At 39.3% G+C, this 24892-nt stretch overlaps 1 protein-coding gene across 1 annotated transcript in view; it reads right to left on the bottom strand.

The window, feature by feature from the left end:
- The window catches only part of BMPR2 (bone morphogenetic protein receptor type 2), a 112832-nt gene that overhangs the window by 7931 nt on the left and 80009 nt on the right, over positions 1-24892 (bottom strand). Inside the window, exons 5-12 of the mRNA XM_040984455.1 lie at positions 24432-24523; positions 21077-21307; positions 19318-19432; positions 15406-15566; positions 12817-12964; positions 8403-8539; positions 4233-4405; positions 414-1693 (exon numbers count right to left, since the gene is read on the bottom strand). Coding sequence (XP_040840389.1) covers positions 414-1693; positions 4233-4405; positions 8403-8539; positions 12817-12964; positions 15406-15566; positions 19318-19432; positions 21077-21307; positions 24432-24523 — 2337 coding nt within the window. The remainder of the gene's footprint in view (positions 1-413; positions 1694-4232; positions 4406-8402; positions 8540-12816; positions 12965-15405; positions 15567-19317; positions 19433-21076; positions 21308-24431; positions 24524-24892) is intronic.

The following is a 24892-nucleotide window of genomic DNA, read 5'->3' as shown; positions in this document are numbered from 1 at the left end:
ACTTTGTTTTTGAAATTCCTCTGGTCTTCTAGACTTATTAAGGCTAATTTAATAAAAGCTAAATGCAGATATAATAGATGTTAATATTCACAAGCTATCTCAAGTTACACTAGCATGCTACTATTTTGAGTCTCAAACTGATTCAGTACTTAATCTCAACTATTCATTCCAAGTGTGAGAGCTGTATTATAAAACAGCAGGCATATAATGCACATATTAAGTTTTCTGATAACTATTAATATTGATTTAATTCTTTCATGATAAAATTCTAATTGCATTTTTCTTAAAAGTGCTGTAATTACTTCTAAGGCCCAGCCAAATGGTTTATTTTTCAAAAATGGTAAAGGTAAATAGTTGCTAATTGAAAACACAATCTGATCCTAAGTAAAGACACACAGGATGTCTGCACTTACTCTGCATACTGCTGCCATCCAGGATATTTGTGGCTGAAAGATCCAGAGAATTAGGCCTCTGTGCTCTTCTGGGTTTTGATGGCCCAGGATCTGTAACTGTGCTTGGAACACTTTGTGTAAGAACATCTTGTTCTGGACCCGGATTGCTGTTATTGTTATTGGAATTAGTTCGGCCACCTTCTAATGGCCGTTCCCTCCTGTCCACCAGGCGATCCAGAACACCTTCATCCTGGCCAGCCTGCTGCTCTCGTCGTAGTAAAGGCTCGTGCTCATCAGGACTGGAATTAATATTCAGTCTGGTGTCTTCACTGGTAAACTGATTCTGCAGCATTTCTTGGGCCCTATGTGCCCCTATGTTGGTTGTCTGGCCAGATGGTACTGTTCCATTGGCATACTGTGTTGTGGCAGCATGGGAATTAACATTGTGGCTTCTTCCCGCCACACCATTCATAGTAACTGTCACCACATGAGGTTCTGCTGCATTGATTGTGTTCATTTTGGCAACCCCAGTTTCTACTTGTTTCAAGTTTGATTTGTGCTTGCTGCCAAATTTTAGCCGGGGTTCCTTTGTTGAATTTTTGGTGTTCAAAGGCAAACTAGTAGGCCTCTTAGGAAGATTCTGTTGCTTGGGGAGAGGATAAATCTGAGCAGGTGGAACATCAGGAATTAGACATGCTTGGCCATTTGCAGCTTGTGTGAAGTCCTGCTGTCCAGTCACTTCTACTGCAAGCTTTATGAGTGGGTAAAGCAAGCTAGAACTGGTACTGCTTAATGGGTCTGGCCCACTGAACTGTTTAAGAGAATGTTCCATGAGATTCTCATCAGAGCTTTCTTTGAGGTTCTTATCAACTTCTTTTGGGTCTAGCTTGTTGGTCTCCAAGTCTTCTTCTGTCAGCTGTAAGCAGACAGGGGTTGGCCCGATTGACTGTACAACATTTGTGGCATGAAGATTGGTTTCCTCTGGGTATGGCATCTCAGAAATAGTAGTCATACCAGTACTTGGAGTGAGACCAGTGGTGTTTGTGGTCGTCGTATTGGTGGACAGGCTGGTGACACTGGTTTCAGGGCTGGGGATTCGAGCTTGTGCTTGCTGCCGTTCATAGTTAATTGAATTTCGGTTCTTCTCCCCTATCGTCAAAGGTGTGCTGGACATCGAATGCTCAGAGGAAATATTCTTCACAATGCTGTCAGTGTGATGGATAGAGTCCTCAATGTATGAGGAAGAAGAATAATCTGGGTAAGGGCCAATTTTTGGCATACGCCTGTTATGTGACAGGTTGCTTAAAAAAAAAAAAAAGGAAAAAAGTGTCACACTGAAAATGTATATACACGACAAATTCTCTCCAAGTTTAATATTTCTGAAATTAAAGTCCAACCTGTTTTTTAATTCCTAGCTCATACTATTTTAGAAATTACTTAAAATGTCTAATCAAGACTCAATAATTTGCTGTCAGCCACATAAGGATTAAGCATACTGAAAAATCTACACAAATTTAGATAACTTGCATAAAAATCAATTATTTTAATTTAAAAGAATAAATTTAATAATGTTTATGAACCATATATTCATACAGATAATATATCTTGTGAGCAAAGGAACCATAGTTTACTTCTTTTGTACTGCCTTAATTCTAAATACTTTGTGTCTTACTGAACAGTACACTACCAACTAAATACCAAAGGTCAAACCGTTTAAAGAAAAAAAAGACTTAAACGTTTAGATTGTTTCAAAGCCCTTCAGTAAGAGGAAAAGGCTAGCAACATGATCTTTCTGGGAGAGTCTTGAGCCATAGCCATGATAAGATTCAGAACTGTTCTCTAGTTATCCACTGCTCTTCACAGTCATCACATTATATTTACATTATTTTAAATCAGGTTAAAATAAAAACCAGATAAACTAAACAATTAAGGTGTAACACTGGGGACATTAAAATACACAACTGTTACTGGAGAAAAACAGCAACCAAAGAAACTGTGCTATATCAGACTGATGAAGTTTAAGAGCAATGACAGGAAAAGAAAGAAAAACTGTGACATAGCAAAAGAAAAGGAAGCTAAGGAGGCACAGAGGTTAATAATCAATAAAAGTAAAATGCACAATGAGAATGACTGTTGCATGAATTAGGATTTAGGGGAAACTTAGACTAGAAATGAACGTAGACTGTGAAGATGAATGACAAAAGAAAAAACACAGCCAAAAGCAAGGAGGCATCAAGGATTTCTTATTCCCATTCAAGAAATGTTCCAATACCTCTGAGGTCAAAACTTAGATTCTTGAGAGAGATATAAATAGAATACTAGAGCAAATGGAAAACACAGAGATGAAGGGAATCAGAGCAGAAGATTGTCCAAGAAGTATATGTAAAATGAGAAAATTGATGTTTAGATTTTCTACCTTCTTTGACTTGTTAGGAAATACTTTATATCTGAAGCTAATTCAAACTATTCATTATTTAGTAGTAAAGCTAATTTATGGCCCAAAGTGCATAACAGAAATTGCTCTTGGATAAAAATAATGGAATAGAGAAAGGACTGAACAAATCAAGAGAGACAGAGAGAAGCAGATCAAGATGAAGTTGGGAGTTGAGAACTCCAACCATGTCTTCCATATCAGTGGTAGGGCCCCAACTTCTTGGGTCATTTATTGTTGCTTCCCAAGAGTTGCAATGGAAACTGGAGGCAGGTATTAAACCCAGGTACTCTAACATGGAACTCAGGCATTCTAACTGGCATTTTAAGCACTAGCTAAAACACCAGCCCCATCATTTGTTTCCTCTTCAATTGCAAAAAACAGATTCCATCTTGCATTGATATAAAAACATTTTCAGAAGAATGAGAACGTAGAATGAAAAATTACAACTTTAGAGGCTAGTGTTGTGGAACAGCAAGTTAAGCCAATGCCTGCAATGGTGGCATCAAATACTAGCTTGAGCCAGCTCCCTGGGAAGATAGTGGAAGATGGTCCAACTGTGTGGCCTCCCTGTCTCCCACAAGTGAGACCACGATGGAGTTCTTGGCTCCTGGTTTTCAGCTTGACCCAAACTGGGCTATTGCAGCCATTTGGCCTCTTGCTCTCCCTCTGTCGCCTCTCCATCTCTTGGTGGTGCTCTGTTTCAAACAAACAATCCCTAAGTAATCACCTGAGATTGTTAATGTCCTTTTTTTGCCATTGTTATTGCTACTGCTCATAAATAATGAGGATCTAGTCCTCATTGTACCTTCATTAGTGCCTTGGGACACACACTGGCATTTATTCCTGCATGAAGATGCTAGACACTCTTTTCACCACCCTAGTGTCACACTGATACCTTTGTTATATGTTCGTTAACTTCATGTGGTTGAAGGTTCACTATTCTTTTTTTCCCCCCACAGTGGATTGTACACAAGGGGATACATTATGGAATGCAGCAGAAATTATTATGTTCGTAAGTGGAAAGAGAGAAGTCCTCATACATACATGTACTACAAGGATGGACTCACAACAAAATGGCTGATAACCTAAATTGTTGGGAGATAACTCAGGGGTAACATGATGAATTTGTGAAAATTCACAAAAGACACCCATTATAAGACTGGAGGGGAGACCAGGGGAGAGGAAAGGGAGCTTGGGGAGGGAGAGGGGAAACCCCAGTGCCTATTAAACTGTATCATAAACCAATAAAAAGAATTCTCATTTCCTTAGAAGAAAAATTACAGCATTAGATCATATCAGTTAATGACTGCAATATTGGACTGGTTTAACATAATTTATTTGCTATTATTTGTTCAGTATCAGATTCCAATACTGACTGCTAGATGCTAAATCCCACAGGTTCTTACCGCTCATTCTGCATAGCAGTAGACATTGGATTGACTGTTGGGCTCACAGATTTGTTCCTTTCCCATATCATCATAAGTTCAGCCATCCTCTCCTCAGCACACTGTGCGGTGAGCCGGGCCTCTGCATCCTGGTCCCAGCAGTCTTCTATAGTCTCCTTGAGTGATCTCACTGCCTAGGATACAAAGTACATAAAAGTGTGTTTTCAAAAAAAAGTAGTGAATATTTTTGTTTACAAGATGAAGTCTTTTCATTTTTTTAAAATTAGGCATCAAGCTTTGTACCTGCTCTGACATTCATAGTTCATGTACCTTTAAACATTTTTTTTTCTTTAAAGATTAATGTGAAAGGCAGTTACCTAGACAGAGAAGAAACAACAAAAATCTTCCAGCTACTGATTCACTACCTAACTAGCTGTAATGGCTGGGACTGGGCCAGGCCAAAACAGGAGCCAGGAGTTTCATCCAGGCCCAAACACTCGGGCCATCTTCCGCTCTTCTGTGGCTTTCTCAAGCCATTGGCAGAGAGCTGGACTGGAAGTGAGGACTCAAAACCATGGATGGGCCCAGCGCATCCTTGCCTTGAATGCACCAGGATCCCATATGGGCCTCAGTTCTAATCCTGGCAGCTCCACTTTCCATCCAACTCCTTGCTTGTGGCCTGGGAATGAAGCCGAGGACGGCCCAAAGCCTTGGAACACTGCACCCATGTGGGAGACCCAAAAAGAGGTTCTGGGTTCCTGGCTTTGGACTGACTCAGCTCCAGTCTTTGCAGCTGCTTGGGGAGTGAATCATGTAAGATCTTCCTCTCTGTATTTCCTCCTCTCTGTATATCTGACTTTGCAATGAAAACAAATAAATCTTTAAAAAAACCAAACAAACCATGGGATGCCAGTATTGCAGAAGAGCCAAATCCAATGTACCAAATGCCAGCCTGGAAACATTTATTTTAAAATGACGGTTTTATGTTAGGGCTGCTACATTCAGAAAAATAAAAATGTTAATATACCAATTTAAACTTGAATTTCAGAGAAACAACAAATACATTTTTATTATAAGTATAAGCAGAATCCTATTTTAGGACAATATCCTTTTCAGCATTCTTTGAAACATTTTCAGTATTTCCAAATAATCTAGGTTATGCAATCAAAATTCAACTTTTAACCTGAAAGGTATTTAATAGTGTTCTTCTTGGACATGGGTTACTGCATCCGGGGGAGACTCAGCTGGAGTTCCTGGCTCCTGTTTTCAATGTGCCCAGAGCTGACTGTTGTGCTGTTTGAACAGTGAATGGAACATCTCGATCTGTGTGCGATGCTGGTGCTTGAAGGTGGAAGGTTAGCTTGTTAGCCATAGCGCTGACCCCTAAACATATTTCTTAGAAGTGTACCAACTATTACAAATCCCTTACTTAGCAACCAAATCTAAATTGGAAGAAAAAGAGCTTTACAGATTCATGTATATATAATGCCTATTACATATTGACAGGATTGCTGAGATAGTTCAAAATAATAGATTATATTTTCTCTAATAAAATAACCTAAGAAGATTGAAGCTGTATTTCAGCTGAATAAGAGGCACTGTACTATATTGTTGGTACTTTATTTTTTAATATTTCTTTTTAATTTTTGTAATTTTTTTTTATTGGAAAGACAGATATACAGAGGAGGAAAGAAAGATCTTCCATTTGCTGGCTCACTCCCCAGATGACTGCAATGGCCAGAGCTGAGCTGATCGGAAGCCAGGAGCCAAGATGTTCCTCCAGGTCTCCTACATGGGTGTCCTCGACTGCTTTCCCAGGCCACAAACAGGGAGCTGGATGGGAAATGGAGCATCTGGGATATGAACTGCTACCCATAAGGGATCCTGGCGCATGCAAGGCTAGGATTTAGTCACCAGGTAATCACAGTGGGCTGAGGTTGGTACTTCTGATCAATCCTGGTACAGCATTTGGCCTCTCTCCTGCTGTCAGGGACCTCTTAAACATCTGTCTCAGCTCCCACAGCAGGGACTACACTTTGGAGGCAATTTTGGCCATATGTGCTTGCAACAGGCTCTTCAACTGCCTTCCACTTAAAAAAGATTTCAATCTTTAAAGGACACAGAAGCCAGTGTTGAAGATAATGTACTGATAAAACTAGATCAATGTAGACAATGGGCAATCAAAATTTGTATGAAAATAGGTAATGTGTATGTAGCCCTTCTCTGAAATGAAAACAACTGTCAGGATCCAGAATAAATATATTCTAATCTTTCCAAGACAATCTAAAATTGAAATGTGAAAATATATAACAAAATTGCTTAATTGCTTAATTACTTTTTTCATTTCTTTTTCACTGTCAAGAAATTTATGGATGATGCATAAAAAGTATACAGTACACTGTTGATGGGGAATGTAAACTAGTAAAGCCATAATGGAAGACAGAATGAATATTCCTCAGGAATCTGAAAATACAGCTGCCATATGACTTAGCTTTTCCTCCCCGCTCCCCCGCACCAGAAACTTACCCAGAGGGAATGAAACCAGCAATATGAAAGAGTGATCTTAATCCCCATGTTCTTAGTAGCTCATGTCACCATTGCTAAGATATGGAATCAACCCAGATACTTGATAAGGAGATTGTGTTAAATATACATAATGCAATACTATTCAGCCATGTAAAAGAATGAAAGCCTGTCTTTGTAACAATATGGATGCAACTGAAGATCATGATGCTCAGTGAAATGGCCAATCCCCAAAAGACAAATACCTATGCTTTCCTTGATTTGTGGTAATTTTAATATACAGAGTACAAAAAACATATATGCATGAAATCTGCACTTTGAGATTGGACTATTGTTTATAGCCCTTTATCTACTCCTGAGGAATGGGTTTGTTTTTCACTCACTACTGTGGAAGCTGAAATTAGGGGAGGGCTGAGCTGTGTTAGCAAATTAAAAGCACATCATTGTAAAATTAAAAGAAAAATATGGAACAAGGAGTGAGGATGACAGCAAGGGATGGAGGGTAAAGTGGGAAATATCATTATGTTATTAGCACTGTACTTGTGAAACACATGAAATTGTTCCTTTTTAATTAAAAAAAGAAAAACCAAAAACAATTTATTTATATACTAAAAATCTTGGTTTGTGGTTCAATAGGTTAAGCCAGCCCTTTGAAAGCCAGCATCACATGTGAGCATGATGGAATCCTATGTAAGAATGATACCATATTCCATTTTCATGCTAATGTGCCTAGCAAAGCAGGTGATGAGGGCCAAAGTAGGGCCCTTTTAATCCCTATGGGAGACATGGATGGAGTCCCTGACTCTTGGCTTCCAGCTGGCCCAAGTCCAGCCACTTCAGCTATTTGGGGAGAAAACCAGCAGGTGAAACCTCTCTCTTTATCCTTTTCAATCTCTCTGTCTCCCTCCCCATGTGTTACTCTGGTAAATAAATAAATACTTCGAAAATTATCTGAGGGGCACATGTTGTAATGGTTTAAGCTACTGTCTGCAATGCTGGCATCCTATAAGGGTGCCAGGTCAACCCCAGTTGTTCCATTTCTGATGTAGCTTCCTGCTAACACACCTGGGAAAAGATGAAAGACAGCTCAAGTTTCGGGGTCTCTACTGTCACCTGGCAGACCCACAGAAGCTCCTGATCCAGCCCCAGCTATTTAAGCCATTTGGGGAGTGAATGAGAGGATGAAAGATCACTCCAATTTAAAATTTAAAAACTCTTCAAAAAATTATATGAATGTTTATGTGTGCAAATGTATGTAAGATATTTTCAGTGGTGTAAAAAAGATGTATTCAAATGGCAGGAAGCTTTACAGATATTTCATCATTTGAACTCTTATTTCTAATGAGCAGAATTCACAGATTGCAGCATGGCCTCTTTTAGGTGTAGCCTAAATTTTTGTCACTGAATATGTAAGCCTGAACTGCTTAACAATATTATTATCAATATTATAAAAAGGACAAGATGGAATTGGAATAACATATAAACTATCAATATGTTAAAGTCAGCTGCTATTCAATCTGGCAACCCTTAGACATATCATGAGTCTCTCTAAATGGTGTTTGATATTTGTGGACAATTATTAGCATTATGAAGTTTACTTTGTGCATCAAACATTAAGCCATGTTCAGTCCTGAAGCCCTCTTTTGAATCATTTTGTTTCCTTCTTACCAGGCTGTTTTCTTTCCAGGCTTCTGGGAACTTGGGTCTCTGTTTTTCCCTAGAAACAAGAACCTGCATATCTTCAAAAGTGGGATGGTTTCCAACTTCTGTCTGAAAAGCCATCTGGTACTCTGGTACAGATTCACCTGTATATTTGTAAAAACAGAATATAATTTCCAATCATCATAAATAATAGAGTAAAAGTGGATAATTCTGATGTGCACATATTAAACCCTTTCAGGCACACTTTGAAATCCCAGAGACCCTGATACATTATTAGTAAATGCTTTCCTTAGGTGAGTCTCAATAATTTATTGATAGATCCAAGGTTAGTTTCAATGAGAGGTAGGCATTTTAAAAAGACTTCTAGCTGAGGGAAAAGAAAAGTTATCATGTTTATAATGTATATTTAATATTTAAAAATTGTCTCAACTCTGAAGCTACACAGGGCGTAGATGATGGGCAAATCTAAGATCAGGTTAAACAAACACCCATATAAATAAGTGGCATGAATAGTTATCATGTCTTATGTCATCATACAGCCAGACCGTAACAAATGTCACAGAATTTCTATGATAATGACCACTTGACAAAAATCAACATGTTGGGCCCAGCATGGTAGCCTAGCAGCTGAAGTCCTTGCCTTGCATGTGCTGGGATCCCATATGGGTACTGATTCTAATTCCGGCAGCCCCACTTCCCATCTAGCTCCCTGGCTGTAACCTGGAAAAGCAGTCCAGGATGGTCCAAAACCTTGGGATCCTGCACCCATGTGGGAGACCCAAAAGAGGTTCCAGGCTACTGGCTTCAGATTGGCTCAACTCCGGCCATTGCAGCCACTTGGGGAGTGAATCAGCAGATGGAAGATCTTCCCCTCTGTATTTCCGCCTCTCAGTATATCTGACCTTCCAATAAAAATGAAATCTTTTTAAAAAATTAACATGTTGATTTTTCAAAAAATTCCTCTTCCCAAGTGGTATATAGGCTAAGAATTTAAAAAAATCTCTAATTATTCTATTACTGCCTAATATCTTGCTTATTGTTAAACAATCAACTGTGATGAGAGCTTCTGATACTTATAAAATATAATGGAAGAATTTTATATTTATGCTACTCTGTACATTTAGCAATATGAGTTCTGTGTTTATTTTTTTCAACATGCTTATTTTTATTTGAAAGACTAGAGAGAAAGGAAAGATAGAGGTTGTCCTTCTGCTAGTTTACTCCTCAAATAGCCACAACCACCAGAGTTAAAGTGATCCAAAGCCAGGAGCCAGGAGCCAGAAGCCAGAAATCAGGAGCCAGGAGCCAGGAGCCAGGAGCTTCTGCCAAGACTTCCTTGTGGGTGCAGAAACCCAAGGACTTGGAACATCCTCTGCTGCTTTCCCAGGCCAAAAGCAGGGACCGGGATCAGAGGTAAAGCAGTCAGGACACGAACTGGCACTATATGGGATGCCAGTGCCTCAGCAGGAATGCTGACCTACATTCTTGAATTCTTTTCAGCTTCTAAACACATCATTGTTAGAATATAAGAATGCATTATATGGGCCCGGCGCGGTGGCGCAAGTGGTTAAGTCCTCGCCTAGCACGCCCGGGATCCCATATGGGCGCCGGTTCTAATCCCGGCAGCCCCGCTTCCCTTCCAGCTCCCTGCCTGTGGCCTGGGAAAGTAGTCGAGGACGGCCCAAAGCTTTGGGACCCTGCACCCGCGTGGGAGACCCGGAAGAGGCTCCTGGCTTCGGATCGGCATAGTATCGGCCCGTTGCGCTCACTTGGGGAGTGAATCATCGGATGGAAGATCTTCCTCTCTGTCTCTCCTCTCTGTATATCCGCCTTTCCAATGAAAAAATAATAAAAATAAATCTTTAAAAAAAAAAAAAAAAAAAAAAGAATGCATTATATCCCCAGCTTGGGCTTTCTCAATACTTTTTCTTCCTATACCTCAGTAATATGATTTCTATCTTCTCTATTCCATAGAAACTACTCTGTTGCTTCTCAGGGAGTCCATTAGCAGGCGTCTGGAATCAAAAGTGGAGCTGGAAGTGAACTCAGGTATTCTGATATCACCTGTTCTAAGCAGTGTCTTAATGGCCACATCTAACTATGATTCCTCTATTTTATTTTTTATTTAAGGATGTGCTTATTTATTTGAAAGGCAAGGCAGCAGAGAGGGGGAGACATATAGGGAAATTATTCCCAAAACAGCCAGATCTGTATCAGAGTGAAATCGGGAGCACTTCCTGGTCACCCTTGTTGGTGACAGGGATCCAAGTACTCAGGCCATCTTCTCCTGCCTTCCCAAGTGCATTAGCATGTAGCTGGACAGGATGCAGAGTGGCCAAGATGTACATGAGCGCTCCAGTACTGGATGTCAATGCTGTTAGAGACAGCTTAACCTACTGGTCCTTTGCCCTTCTATTTTGATTCTATTCTCCACATCTACTGAAGCAATCTCTGCAAACAAGATTTAATTATTTTCTGTTATTCAGACATCTGACACTGCTTTTTGTTTAACAAATTAAAAGCAAGTCACTTTTTAAATAGAATTTTCTAAAATGCTGCTGACATGCACTAAAGCAGATGAAAGAATCCTTTTAGTCAGACATGCTTATACAACAAACATCCTGGGTGCTCAAATTAAAAAAAAAACTCGTGATCAAAGTTCTAACCATAGGATATTTGTGATATTATGGCAATTATTAGTGGCATTTTTTAAAAATTTATTTTTATTTTATTTGGGATTCTCCCCCAAACTCCCACCCCTCGACACAGAATGGCATTTTTAATATTCTAGAAAACATTTACTTCTAAATAACAAGTGATTTATCTTATTAATCTCAATAATCATTTTAAAAATTTTTTTAAAGATTTATTTTTATTTTTATTGGAAAGGCGGATATACAGAGAGGAGAGACAGAGAGGAAGATCTTCCGTCCGATCATTTACTCCCCAAATGAGCGCAACGGGCCGATACTATGCCGATCCGAAGCCGGGAACCAGGAACTTCTTCGGGTCTCCCACGCGGGTGCAGGGTCCCAAAGCTTTGGGCCGTCCTCAACTGCTTTCCCGAGCCACAGGCAGGGAGCTGGATGGGAAGCGGGGCTGCTGGGATTAGAACCAGCGCCCATATGGGATCCCGGGTGTGCAAGGCGAGGACCCTAACCACTGCGCCATCGCGCCGGGCTCTCAATAATCATATTTTTAAAAAAACATTTATTCATTTTACTTGAAAGCTGAATCAGAGAAAGGAAGCTGTCCTCCACATGCTGGTTCACTACCCAAACGGCCATGACAGCCAGGGTTGAGCCAGTTTCTAGTCAGGATCTAGGAACTTCATCCAGGTCATCCACACGCATGTACAAGCACAAACCGTTAGGGCCAAGTCCCACTGCTTTCCTAATCAGCAGACAGCTGGACTGGAAGCGAAGCAACAACTCAAACTCACACCCATACAGGAAGCTGGCATAGCAAGCACTGTCCTAACCTGCCCACCACAATGTAGTCCCCAATAATCGCTATCCTACTTAATTATACTTTAGAATTATAAATTAATGTTTAATGTCTTTAAGGTAAAACAGTCCAATACCACTATTAATATTTTCATTAACTAGCTTAATTTCATAAATTTTCCCAAAGCTGATTCCTTTCATTGATATTCCTATAAGAGACTACATGTCGAACCATTTTGTACAGCAAGAGCACCACAAAAAAAAATGTAATCCACTTGTAGTTAAAGCTTTAAATAAGGTGGTATAATCCAAACAATGAAAAATATCCTATAAATCCATTTGATTATTTCAAGTAAGCCTCATCAAACAAGCATTCATAAATGTTGAATATTCTTGAAAAGGAATACACGAAGAATAGGAAAGAAAGTAAGCAGGAAGTAAAAAGTGTTCACTGATAGGGCCTAGTGCAGTAGCCTAGCGGCTAAAGTCCTCGCCTCGCACGCACTGGGATCCCATATGAGTGCCAGTTCTAATCCTGGTAGCCCCACTTCCGATCCAGTTTCCTGCTTGTTGTCTGGGAAGGCAATCAAGAATGATTCAGGGCCTTGGGACTCTGAACCTGCATGGGAGACTCAGGCAAGGCTCCTGGCTTCAGATTAGCTCAGCTCCAGCTGTTTTGGCCACTTGGGGAGTGAACCAGTTGCTGGAGGCTCTTTCTCTCTCTTTCCTTCTCTCTGTAAATCTGACTTTCCAATGGAAAAAAAAAATCTTTACAAAAGAAACAAAAAAACAACAATACAAAAAGCAACTTTCTGACTTACATCCTTCAGCATATGTTTCTGAACACTAGATGGCAATAAACTAAAGGTTTAAGTGAAAGTACAAAGATTATTGCATAGAAATTATATTAACATAAATAGAAAAATAAAATTGCTACACTCCAAAATCTGTGAACTTCTGAGAGCAATTCTTACCTGGGAAGAGGTCTGTACATCTCATGAATATCTCCCAATAGATTAGTCCAAGCGCATACATGTCTACTTGTTTCAAAGCCGACTCACAGTCCCTTAGGTTCACAGCTCCTTCTAGCACTTCTGGTGCCATGTATCTGATTGTACCAACCTAATAATCAGTGATATTTTTCAGAATCAAAATAGAGCATGTTATAAAGGGTAGTAGACATTAGATCAGAAGTTACATATATAAACTTTAGTCATGGACCCTAAGCATGTCAATGAGCCTTCGTACTTGATTTTTTTCTATAAATGCCTTCTCTGAATAATTAAACTGTGGTAAATCTATTTTAGTGAATACTATAAATTAAAATGAGTAAGATAGACATCCTTATGTGTACCAATATGTAAAATGGTTAAGAGGGGTAAGGGTTTGGGATAGCATTTAAGATGCCCCTTGGAATGTTTGCGTAACTTATCAGAGTGCCTGGATTTAAGTTCCAGCCACACTCCTGACTCCAGTTTCAGGCTAACGCCCAACAAGGGAACTAGCAGGTGAAAGCTCAGATCGCTGGCTCCCTGCTACCCATGTAAGAGCCCTGGATTAAGTTCCTGGCTGTTGCAAGCATCTGGAGAGTGAACCAGTCATCTATTTCTGTTCATCTGTTTTTCTCTAAGATGATTTATTTATTCATTTGGAAGACTAAATGACAAACAGAGAGATAAACAGTTGGAAAGGGTATGTTTTTTTGTCAGACTTAAAAAAACATTTATTATTTATTTGTATTTGAAAATTTGAATGGCAAATTTTACAGGGAGAGCACTTCCTTCTGTTGTTTCACTCGCCAAATGCCCACAATGACCAGAGCAGAGCTGATACAAAGCTGAGAGCCAGGAGCTTCTGCCAAATCACCCACATGGATGCAGGCCCCCAAGGACTAGAGAAACACGCTCTGCTGCCTTCCCAGGCCATAACAGGGAGCTGGGTGGGAAGTGCAGCAACTGCGACACAAACCAGCACCCATACAGGATGCCGACACTGCAGGTGGAGGATCAGCTTGATGCACCACGGCACCAACCCTGGGAAGGATATGTTCTACACTAATGGTGGAAGATGTACTGCCTTACCTTAAACTTAATAATTTTATGTGTTTTTAAAAAGATTAATTTATTTATTTGAAAGGCAGAGTTATTTATACACACACACAAACACACAGAGTATGAGGCTCTTCTGTTTTCCAATTCACTCCCCAGGAGCAGGCCAAGTTAAAGTGAGGAACCAGAAACTCCATCAGGGTTTCCTATGTGAGTGACAGGAGCCTAAGCACTTGGACCATGTTCTGTTGATTTCCTAGGCAAGCTAACAGTGAGCTTGATTGGAAGTGGAACAGCTGAACCAGCTGAACAACTTGAACCAGCATTCACAGGGCACGCCAAATGTTGCAACTGACAGTTTAACCTGCGTGTCACAAGGTGGGCACTGGTTACTTTTCTCTTGCTTTAAAAAAGAGAGTTGGCATTGTAGCACAACACTTTAAGCTACCACTTCTGAAGCTGGTGCACTGGCTCAACTGGCTAATCCTCCACGCCAAGTGCTGGAATTCCATATGGGTACCAGTTTGTGTCATGGTTGCTCCACTTCTCATCCAGCTCCCTATTTATGGCCTGGAAAACAACAGAAATTGATTGTAAGCCTGGAGACCCTGCACCTGTATGGGAGACCTGGAAAAACCTCCTGGCTCCTGGTTTCAGCTTAGCTCAGCTAATCTGGCTAGCTCTGGCTGTTGTGGCCATTTGGGGAGTAAGCCAGTGGTAGAAGGTCTTTCTGCAAATCTACCTTCCAATAACAACAACAACAAAATGTTTGTTTTTTTTTTTTTAAAGCTTCTGTTTCTGACACCAACATCCCAAGTCAAGTCCCGTCTGCTCTGCAAAGCTGAGTTCCAGGTTCCTGTGTTTGGTTTGGGCCATCCTTTCTTACTGAGGCCACTGAACAGTGAGCCAGCAGATGAAGATTCACTGATTCATTCTCCCTCTCTTGTTCTGCCTTTCAAATAACCTTAAGAGTGAATTGGCAAAAACTGGCATTGTGGCACTGTGGGTGAAGTGCCTTCTTATGGTGCCAACATCATGAATTAGAATAGTTTGAGCCTAGTCACTCAACTTCCTATCCAGCTCCCTGCTAACATGCCAGAGAAAGCAGTGGAAGTATCTGAGCCCCGGCATCCTCTGTGGGAGACCAGGACAGAGTTCCTGGCTCCTGGCTTCAAAATGGCTCAGATCTAGCCACTGAGGTCATTCATAGGGTAAACAAAACATGAAAAAAACTGGTATTCCTCTCCCCTTCTTGACACTCTGCTTTTTCTAATAATAATAATACTAATAAAAACTTTGAAAAAAGAAAAAAAGGAGGTGACAGTGATTTCCAAAATAAACAGATGAAATTTACTAAGGCCTTTATGCAAGAGTTTTGGTATTCACAAATTTTACAAGTTCCAATATTCCATAGCTGGAATATAGAGATAAATGTCCTGAGCAGTGGATTCTTTTAAATGTAGTTAATTCATAATTTCAAAGCATGTCAGTATGCTACATTTTGCATACACCTACCTCACTTATGGCTGCATTATCTTCCTCCCCTGGGCGTACGAGCCTGTTTCCAGTCAGCCTCATGGACAAGCCAAAGTCACTAATAACACAGGTACCATCATTTTTCACCAGGACATTTCTGCTGTTTAAGTCTCTATGGGAAATTGCAGGTTTATAATGATCTGTTTGGGGAATAATAAAAATATTAGATAATAGGAAATACATGAACACAGTAAAATACTTGAATATAGAAGAAATGTTAGTTTTCTTCCCGTTAATTTTCTAATAACAAAAAAGACACAAAAATCAAAACTTCAAAGTGGTCATTACTACTTTCTAATATATTTTACAACATAATTCCCACTACCTATACAGTTAATAAAGCATTAGGCATTCAGCTGAAACTAACAGCAAACAATCTGCTGCTTTGGACTCTAACACCAACCTATTTTTCCTATTAACTTCAGGGCAGCAATAGGAGATAATACAGAGAGCAGTATGTGGCATAAACACCAAAAAGTCATCCCGTTTAAAACAAATCAATGGAAAACTTTTCTATAAATCTTATACTGTTCTCCCATAGCTTTGCAAATCAAGCCTGTTACAGTACATCACGGTTCTGCCCTATGGTTTGGCCATGTTTCTTAGCTCCTCAGTTCATTGCATCTAACTAGAAATGGTTTCACAATTAATTGGGAGAACACAAGTATTTTGTTTTTTCAGAACCAGAACAGCATTACGCTTCACATGAATTTAAAAGACCTGAAACATAATAGATAATAAACACTTGCTGAATGAAAGAATGAATCTAACTTAAGCTCTCATAAAGAAACACCATGTTGCTTCCCCTCTCTATAAGGAGACTGTATCAGTGTAACATTAAATGAAACCCCACCTCTGGAAACAAATAAAAACTCCATAGCACAAGTAGACTCAGTATTTAGATGTTACTCAATTACTGGACATTAAACTGCAATTTAACAAACTGTAACACAGGAAAGAAATTCCTCTGATACTAAAAAAATCAATGAACAGTATAATTTGCAGAAAAATAATGGTTAACAAGTTTCTTCATGTGAAAGTTCACTTGTTTCTTGCTTTTCTCCCTTATCCATTTCCTGTTCCAGTCTTCAAACCCTGTTATATCAAGCAGGCTCCTACCAAGCTCCTCTAAGAACCGTATTTCTTCTTCTGATAAAACCAGATGTAAGTATAGGTGGCATAATCTTAGGCTAACATTTATATACAAAACTGTAAGGAAACAATAGAAAATGTACAATGTAAAATACCAAATCAACATTTAAAGTAAAAGATTTTATACTTTAGCGTAAATCTAGCTAATAATGAGAAGAATGTGCAAAAAGTCTGTGAGACAGGAAGCAGGGAACATAAGGTAATATATTTTCTGCTATTACAAACCAGGGAAAATAAATGAGAAAGAGAGACTACCATTTAGAGATGACTTTTCCCCCTTAAGTTCCTTTGGATTCACTATAATCTTTCTAATCTTGGTAAGTGTATGTGTTTACTCTCTGTACACACACACACACACACACACACACACACACACACACACACACACACAGAAAGAGAAATAGAGAGAGAGAGAGGAAGGACCTGGATCTGCACAAACTACTGAACATTAATTTTCAGGTGAAGTTTGAATAACCTTTTTTATTACATTTCTCTTTGGCAATAGCATGCACTATTGTTATTGCAAGAAAAAGTTTATAGGGAGAACTAATTATAGATAAGTAAATAGGCTCAACTCATTATTATTATTAATAGATAATAATTTTATTCCTTACTACCAACTTATAGTCTTCACAAAAAAGTTACATCTGAACACACTGGGAAAAATCTAATTTTCTGGATAAATACTTTTTAGTATTTTAAGACACTGTACATGGGCCCAGTGCTAAGCCTCTACCTGTGGTGCCTGCATCCCATATGGCACTAGTTCAAGTTCAGAGGCTCTATTCCTATCCAGTGTGCTGCTAACTGTCTGGAAAGGCAGTGGAGGATAGCTCAAGTCCTTGGGGCCCTGCAGCCACATGGCAAGAATCTTTAGCCCCCTGGTTCCAAACCAGCCCAACTCTTGGCTATTATAGTCACTTGGGGAGTTAACTAGCAGATAGATCTCTGTCTCTCTTCTCTCTGTAACTCTGCCTTCCAAATAAAAATAAGTCTTAAAAAAGTGTACAAGAAAATACTTTTAAGTACACAAAATCATAAATGTAAACAGCTACTATACATATTTTATATGCAGTGGTCTTTAGATAGTTTTGAAAAGATAACTGATGATTACATGAGCTAATTTAGCCAAAAAAGAGTGATTCCTTTGATAAAAAGAAATCAAGTGACAGTACAATCTGAAAAAACAATTAACAGCTCTGTTTAAAAGAAATGCATGTTTTTGATGACAACCATACTTTCAGCCAATTTTGACTTGAAACCTTGTTGAATCCTGCAAGCCTCAAAAAGAAAGACTGGGATATTTTAAGTTCTGTGCTAAGCCAGCTTTCTAAAGGAAGGAGAAAAGGGACACAGTCCAGTGGTTAATGTACAAAGCACTAAAGAAAATGCATCAACTTGCTGACAAAGACAGTAACACAGGTCAATTTTATATTCAGGAAAAGCAAGATAAATGAACTGTTAAATTATTCAGGTGAAATAACTTATATATGAAGCATCAGCTAGAAAAGCTGATCCATGTTATAACACAGCGGAACAAAGACCTAAGAAATTGCACATGAATGTTCTCGTAACTAAAGAAATGCCGGAGAGACTAAAAAAGATGACAGGATGACAGGGCTTCAGTATGACAGGAAAATGTGGTATGGGGTGAAGGCTTAAGAAGATACAGGGACAGATTATCACAGAAGAGCTAATTTAGGGCTCACCTGTGATATGAAGTATATACTGATATAAAGTGAGAAAGCAAATGTTTGATAAAGAGATTTAGAACAAGCAGCAAAAATGTGCAAGAACACTGAGGAAGACTACAGTTTTGACAAGCAATAACAATTGCCATTTCTAAACACTGGCAAACACTGACTCCCTACCATGCATTCTCTTTCCTACCTAGCAACTGGACCTAGTAATGTTGAGGTGTCCAGACACTCAGCCAAATAAATCCATATTCTCAGCTTCTGTTGAAGCCGAGTGTGGCCCAAGATCTGGAAAGTAAAACACAAGCAAAGCAGTGGAACTGCTGCAGGTACAAGGGAACAAGTCTTTTACTTCCTCTTCCTTCTTCCCGCTGCCTAGAATTCAACATGATGGATGATAAGGTAATTTTTTAAATGAAAGCTTTATAAAGGATGGTGGAAAAGAAACATAGGAGCCTCAGGTCCTGGTAATGCCACAGCATGGTCAACCCAACCCTACACTGTCTCCCTAGGTTCCTGCACAAAAACCAAAATCCTTCTTACTGAAGTTACTGTCAATTCTTCCTCCCCACATCAACAGGCTGCGCCAAACATAATTCCATTTAATTAGCCTATACAAAAATACATTTGGGTTTTAATTTTAAAGACACATGGAATAAAGATGTGATATCAAAACAGAAGAATATTCCATTATAATTCATTTAAATAAGATAAATATAAGGAAAGAACTGCCTACATAGAGCTTCTGAACCTAAGGTCCATGATGGGCTATAAAATGCAAAGACAGCAATTAGAATCAAGAGAATTATTCCCTAAGTTTGCTCACATACATATCTTTGAAAGGAGAATACTCAGAATTGACAGTCTTAAAGTTCTTCTTAACATTTCTGCTACATTTCAGATACTTTTCTTCCTCATGTTGGTTTTATCAAACAGTTGGCCTTAATAAATATCTAATATCAATTATACCTTATTTTGGAGACATAATTCAAGCTTCCCTTTGTGATTTTTGAACCTATTCATGTCCTATTCACTGTCTTACCTCCTCGTGGTAATTCCGTGTGAAGATAAGCCAGTCCTCTAGTCACAGAATGAGCCAGACGGCAAGAGCTTACCCAGTCACTTGTATGGAGACTCAAATACTTGCATAGAGATCCCTAGACAGAGGGAAAAAATGCCCCCCCACCAAAAGTGGAATTAACTTACTTTCACATAAAGAGGTTAAATTAGAAATCTTATAAAGGATTTGCATTAGTTAGAATTCCATAAAAAACTAATGAATTATTATATTACAGAATCCTGAAATACTTTTAGTAAGGCATTTCTGTATACAGAGGAGAGGATGGAAAGGAAAATTTTAACATCAATTTTTATATTTACAACATTAAAAATTTTGCATGATTATTTTCTTTTCAGTACTTCAGTGATCTAGCAAGCCAACAGAATGGGAACTGTGGCACAGTGGGTTACATTGCCACTTGGGATGCTTGTATCCCATATTGGAATGCTAGCTGGAGTGTTTTCCTGCTCAGGAGCAGCAGATGAGGGTTTAAGCACTTCAGCATTTGTCATTACTTGGGAGGGCCAAATGAAGTTCCCACCTCTTGTCTTGAAACCTGGTCTAACCCTGGCTGTTGCAGTCATCCGGGGTGTAACCAGCAAGTGGAAGACTCTCTTTTAGTCTCTTTTGCCCCCTACGCACCCTTTCTCTTCCTCTTATCTGATAAGTAAATATGTTTTTGAAAAGATAGAAAAACTACATCTTTTATCAGTGTGAATACAAACTACCCTGTTTTGTTTTACAGGTAGGAAACAGAAGGCTTTTGTAAACACTTGTATACACACAGTTCACCCTCTGCGTATCAGAGTTCTGCATCCCTGGATCCAACATCTGGATTGATGCTGAATATGTATGACATGTACAGGCTTTTTTCCCTGTCATTATTACCTAAACAATACTATACAACATCTAGTTACAAAGCATTCACATAGTATTAGGTATTCTAGGTGCCCTAGAGATAATTTAAAGTATATGGAAGGATATGCAAAGTTCATATACAAATATTATCTCATTTAATTTAAGACTTATGTATGCCCAGTATTGGTAGGGGTTGTCCTGAAGCCAATCATCCCTGTGGATACCAAGGAAGGACTATGTCCATTTGTAGTACTCAAAATGCTTATCTGCAAACTATTATTGATTTCTAACAACATAGCTCACATTACAAATTCCAATCAGAGAACTAATTCCTTATGTAGAAAGTTTTGCTGCAAAGGAAAGGGAAGTGGGGACAGAGGAGGATAATTAGTATATGATGCAGTTAATTCTCATTCTGGCATGAGCTTCTTAGCTCACTACAAACCCATTAATAACCAGTTTGCAAGCCAGCAGTATTCTATGTTAAAGTAGTCAACTTGAAAGTCTGATTGGGCCTGGCGCGGTAGCCTAGTGGCAGAAGTCCTTACTTGCAGATGCCAGGATCCCATACGGGTGCCAGTTCTAATCCCAGTAGGCCCGCTTCCCACTCAGCTCTCTGCTTGTGCCCTGGGAAAGCAATCGAGGATGGCCCAAAGCCTTGGGACTCTGCACCCATGCGGGAGACCCAAAAGAAGCTTCTGGCTCCTCGCTTCAGATCAGCGCAGCACTGGACATTGTGCTTACTTGGGGAGTGAATGAACAGACAGAAGATCTTTCTCTCTGTCTCTCCTCTTCTCTGTATATCTGATTTTCCAATAGAAATTAAAGAAAAGAAAGTATGATCAACAAATATTTACCAATTTAGTTTCTACAAAGAACTTACATTGGGATAGTACTCCATCACAAGCAAATACTCCATGCGTCCATCTGCTGTGACCCTCTCATCGCCAACTATAAAGCGAGCGATGTTGTCATGTTCCATCAAAGGCACTCTGTAAATGTTCTTCTCATTGATGAAATTTTGACGATTTGCAAAGGAAAACACTTTCACAGCAACTGGATGCTCATCTAAGGAACCTTTATAAACTGCTCCATAACGACCCCGGCCAATTAGCTGTAAGTTTGTTTTAAAGAAAGCAAGGTATTAATAGATGAGCATATGAAACTTATTAAATAATGAAGTACAAATAAATAGAGTATGCTTCAGCTCTTTATTGCTTATAGTTTACTAAACCATTAAATAAAGTCTGTTTCTGTTATGATTTAGGAAGTAATGAATGACTGGGCCCAGCAGCCCCCTGCACCTAACTATAAATTTTGCATGTGCGCGCACACACACACAAACTAAAGGCATTGGAAAATAAACAACAGCAGATTTTAAAAGGCAATATGGTTTGGAAGAAAAGAATGACATGGGGCAAACCATCTATTTCTAAGGCGTTTAGCTTGAGGATGGCTGAAATCAGCTCTCTTCAGAACAGCTAAAACTATGACAGAAAATCCATAATGTTTCTGGCCCTAGGAACCAGAGAACCTAATTTGGAGTGGCCACAGCTGCTGGAAAGTGAGACAGAAAATCCTGAAAAGTACAAAGTCAGAATGAGGAAACAGTGTATGCATGGAACACTTTAGCAGACGATAAAATATCTGAACTGAGATTTGAACTTGTGTCCTAGAGACCAGTGTGCAGAAAGGTTCCAGTCAAGTTAACTGTTTTCTAAGAAAACAAACACTTCAAGAATTCATGTTTTTCACAATACACTATTCACAAATGATAAAATAAAAATTACTCAATATGCAAATAATCAACAAAACTGATTTATTCTCTTCATTTCTCTTTTTTATTCAAACAGACTTATTACTTACTTAAGGATGTTTGTTACATTTCATTCACTAAGTCTAGGTTAAAATTTAACTTACAGACTGTCCTTTTAAAAAGCTGTAGTATAATACAGTTACATTGAAATACCTGTTCCAAATTTGTCTTTTATCTGTTTATTTTACTTTTCTTTCAAAGCAAAAAAGTACATAACATGTTTTATACAGTGAAGTCTATCATATCTATTATTTGTTGGTATATGTTTTTGGAATCATACTATAAAAACATGGTAAGACTCTTGGTTTTAAAGATTTATTATTAATTGAAAGTCAAATTTATACAGTGAGAAGGGCAGAGAGAGAAAGATCTTCTAACTGCGGGTTCACTCCCCAAATGTTGGTAATGGCTGCAGCCGGGCCAGTCCAAAGAGGAGTCTGGAGCTTCTTCTGGGTCACCCACATAAGTGCACGGTCCAAAGGACAAGTTATCTTTCACTGTGTTCCTAGCCACATCAGCAGGGAGCTGGATCAGAAGTAGAGCAACTCCTGGCTTTAGTTTGGCTCAGCTCCGGCCATTGCAGCCACTTGGGGAGTGAACCAGCAAATGTAAGATCTTTCTTTCTGTATCTCCTTCTTTCTGTAAATACGCTTTTTCAACAACAACAACAAAAAATCTTAAAAAGGTGGGGTGGGCCTGGCACCATGATCTAGTGGCTAAAGTCCTAGCCTCAAATGCACCAGGATCCCATGTGGGTGCCAGTTCTAATCCCGGCAGCCCCGCTTCCCATCCAGCTCCATGCTTGTGGCCTGGGAAAGCAGTCAAGGATGGCCCAAAGCCTTGGGACCCTACACCTGTGTGGGACACCTGGAAGAAGTTCCTGGATCCTGGCTTCGGATCAGCGCAGCACTGGACATTGCACTCACTTGGGGAGTGAATCATCAGAGGGAAGATCTTCCTCTCTGTCTCTCCTCCTCTCTGTATATCTGACTTTGTAATGAAAAATAAAATAAACCTTTAAAAAAAAAAGTGGGGCAGCTAAAGTCCTTGCCTGCCTGGGATCCCATATGGGCACCAGTTATTTTTTCCGTTGTTGTTAAATTTTTATTTTGGATTTTTCAGTTTTATGGTACAATTTTGTAGAGACTGGAATCCCGCCCACACCCGCCCTCCAAATTCCCACCCTCCAACAGATTTTCTCCACGTTGCTACAGTAGCATAGTTCCTTCACAAGGAATCATGATTCCATCAGTCAAGGATGCCAGTTCTAATCCCAGAGGCCTCACTTCCCATCCAACCCTCTGCTTGTGGCCTGGGAAAGCAGTCAAGCACGGTCCAAACCTTGGGACCCTGCCAACTGTGTAGGAGACTCAGAAGAAGCTCCAGGCTCTTGGCTTCAGATCAGCTCAACTCTGGCTGTTGTGGCCACTTGGGAAGTGAATTAGCGGACAGAAGATCTTTCTCTTTGTTTCTCTTCCTCTCTGTATATCTGACTTTCCAATAAAAATAAATCTTAAGAAGGGGAGGAAGGGGAGCAGAGCAACTAGGACTCAAACCAGTGCCAACATGGGATGCCAGAACTATAGGCAGAGACTTAACGTACTAAGCCATGACACTGTCCCCATAAGACTTCTATTTTTTAATTTTTAAAATTTTTATTTGAAACTCAGATTTTACAGAGAGGAAAGGAAAGACAAAGCGAGAGAAGTCCTCCATTCACTGGTTTACTCCTTAAATAGTTGTAATGGCCAGAGCTAAGTCAATGCAAAGCAAGGAGCTTTACCCAGGTTTCCCATGTGGGTGCAGGAGCCCAAAGACTTGAGCCACCCAGTACTACTTTCCCAGGCCATAAACAAGGAACTTATCAGAAGTCAGGACGTGAATTACATCCAAATGGGATGTAAGTACAACAAGCCGGATGCTAGTCCTGCCCCATGGTAAGACTTTTAACATAGCTTATGTTACAAAAAAAAATTACATGAAATAAATATGTAATATCCATATGTATCAACAAAATATATTACATATGCTCAGATAAGGAATATTTATTGGGCATTTACCATGGACTTACTATTGGCACATTTTTCCTCATAATTTCATGTCTTTATCCCCATACTCTTTAGATCTGCATGTAATGGTCATTTCTTTCTGTAAATTAATTTTGTTTAATAACTTTGTTTTTTTCATCCATGGTTCTTACTACTACTTGAAACTACATTATCTATTTGTTTACCTCCCTCTTTGGAATACGAGCTGCAGGAGTGTAATTGTGGGGCTGCTCACATTCCCAGTACCTAGAACAGTCCTCAGAACAAAACTGATAATAAATACAGATAGGATAAATAAATGGGTTAATGAAAGCCTTGTCTCAAATAGGCTGTACGAGCAGAAGCAACAATCTGCAGTCCAAGAGCAGTCTTACCTCCAAAAGTTTCAAATTATCTAGGTCAAGAGAGGGCTCTGACGCTGCTGCCTCCATCATATTCATACTGTGAAGACCTTGTTTTCGGTCTCCTGTAGAAATGGGACAAAGAAGTCACATATGTGTGGCTTTTGTAAAATTAAGATCTTTTTTATACTATCTATTATAGTACAGGGAAGGGCTGTAGAAGGCTCTCGGCAAGACTTATGCCTAATAAAAAATAGAAGGAAAATTACTAACTAGTCATCATCATCTATAAAGATAAATAATGGATTGCATGAAGGTAAGAATTTTAGCAGATGCTTCCTAAAATTGTTTTAGTTTAAAACGAGGATTGGCATTTATTCTGCCTTTTGAGAAACTTGCCTCCCATATCAGAGCACCTAGGTGTAAACACCTGGCTTTGGTTCTGACTTCATTTTCCTGCTACTGGAGACCCTTGGAGACGGTAGATAATAGTT

The sequence above is a fragment of the Ochotona curzoniae genome, unplaced genomic scaffold (assembly GCF_017591425.1).
Source record: "Ochotona curzoniae isolate NIBS_2020 unplaced genomic scaffold, NIBS_Ocur_1.0 contig_4148, whole genome shotgun sequence".
NCBI classification, from domain to species: Eukaryota; Metazoa; Chordata; class Mammalia; order Lagomorpha; family Ochotonidae; genus Ochotona; species Ochotona curzoniae.
Note: the sequence above shows the minus strand (reverse complement) of the source record. Positions and strands in the feature narration are given on the sequence as shown.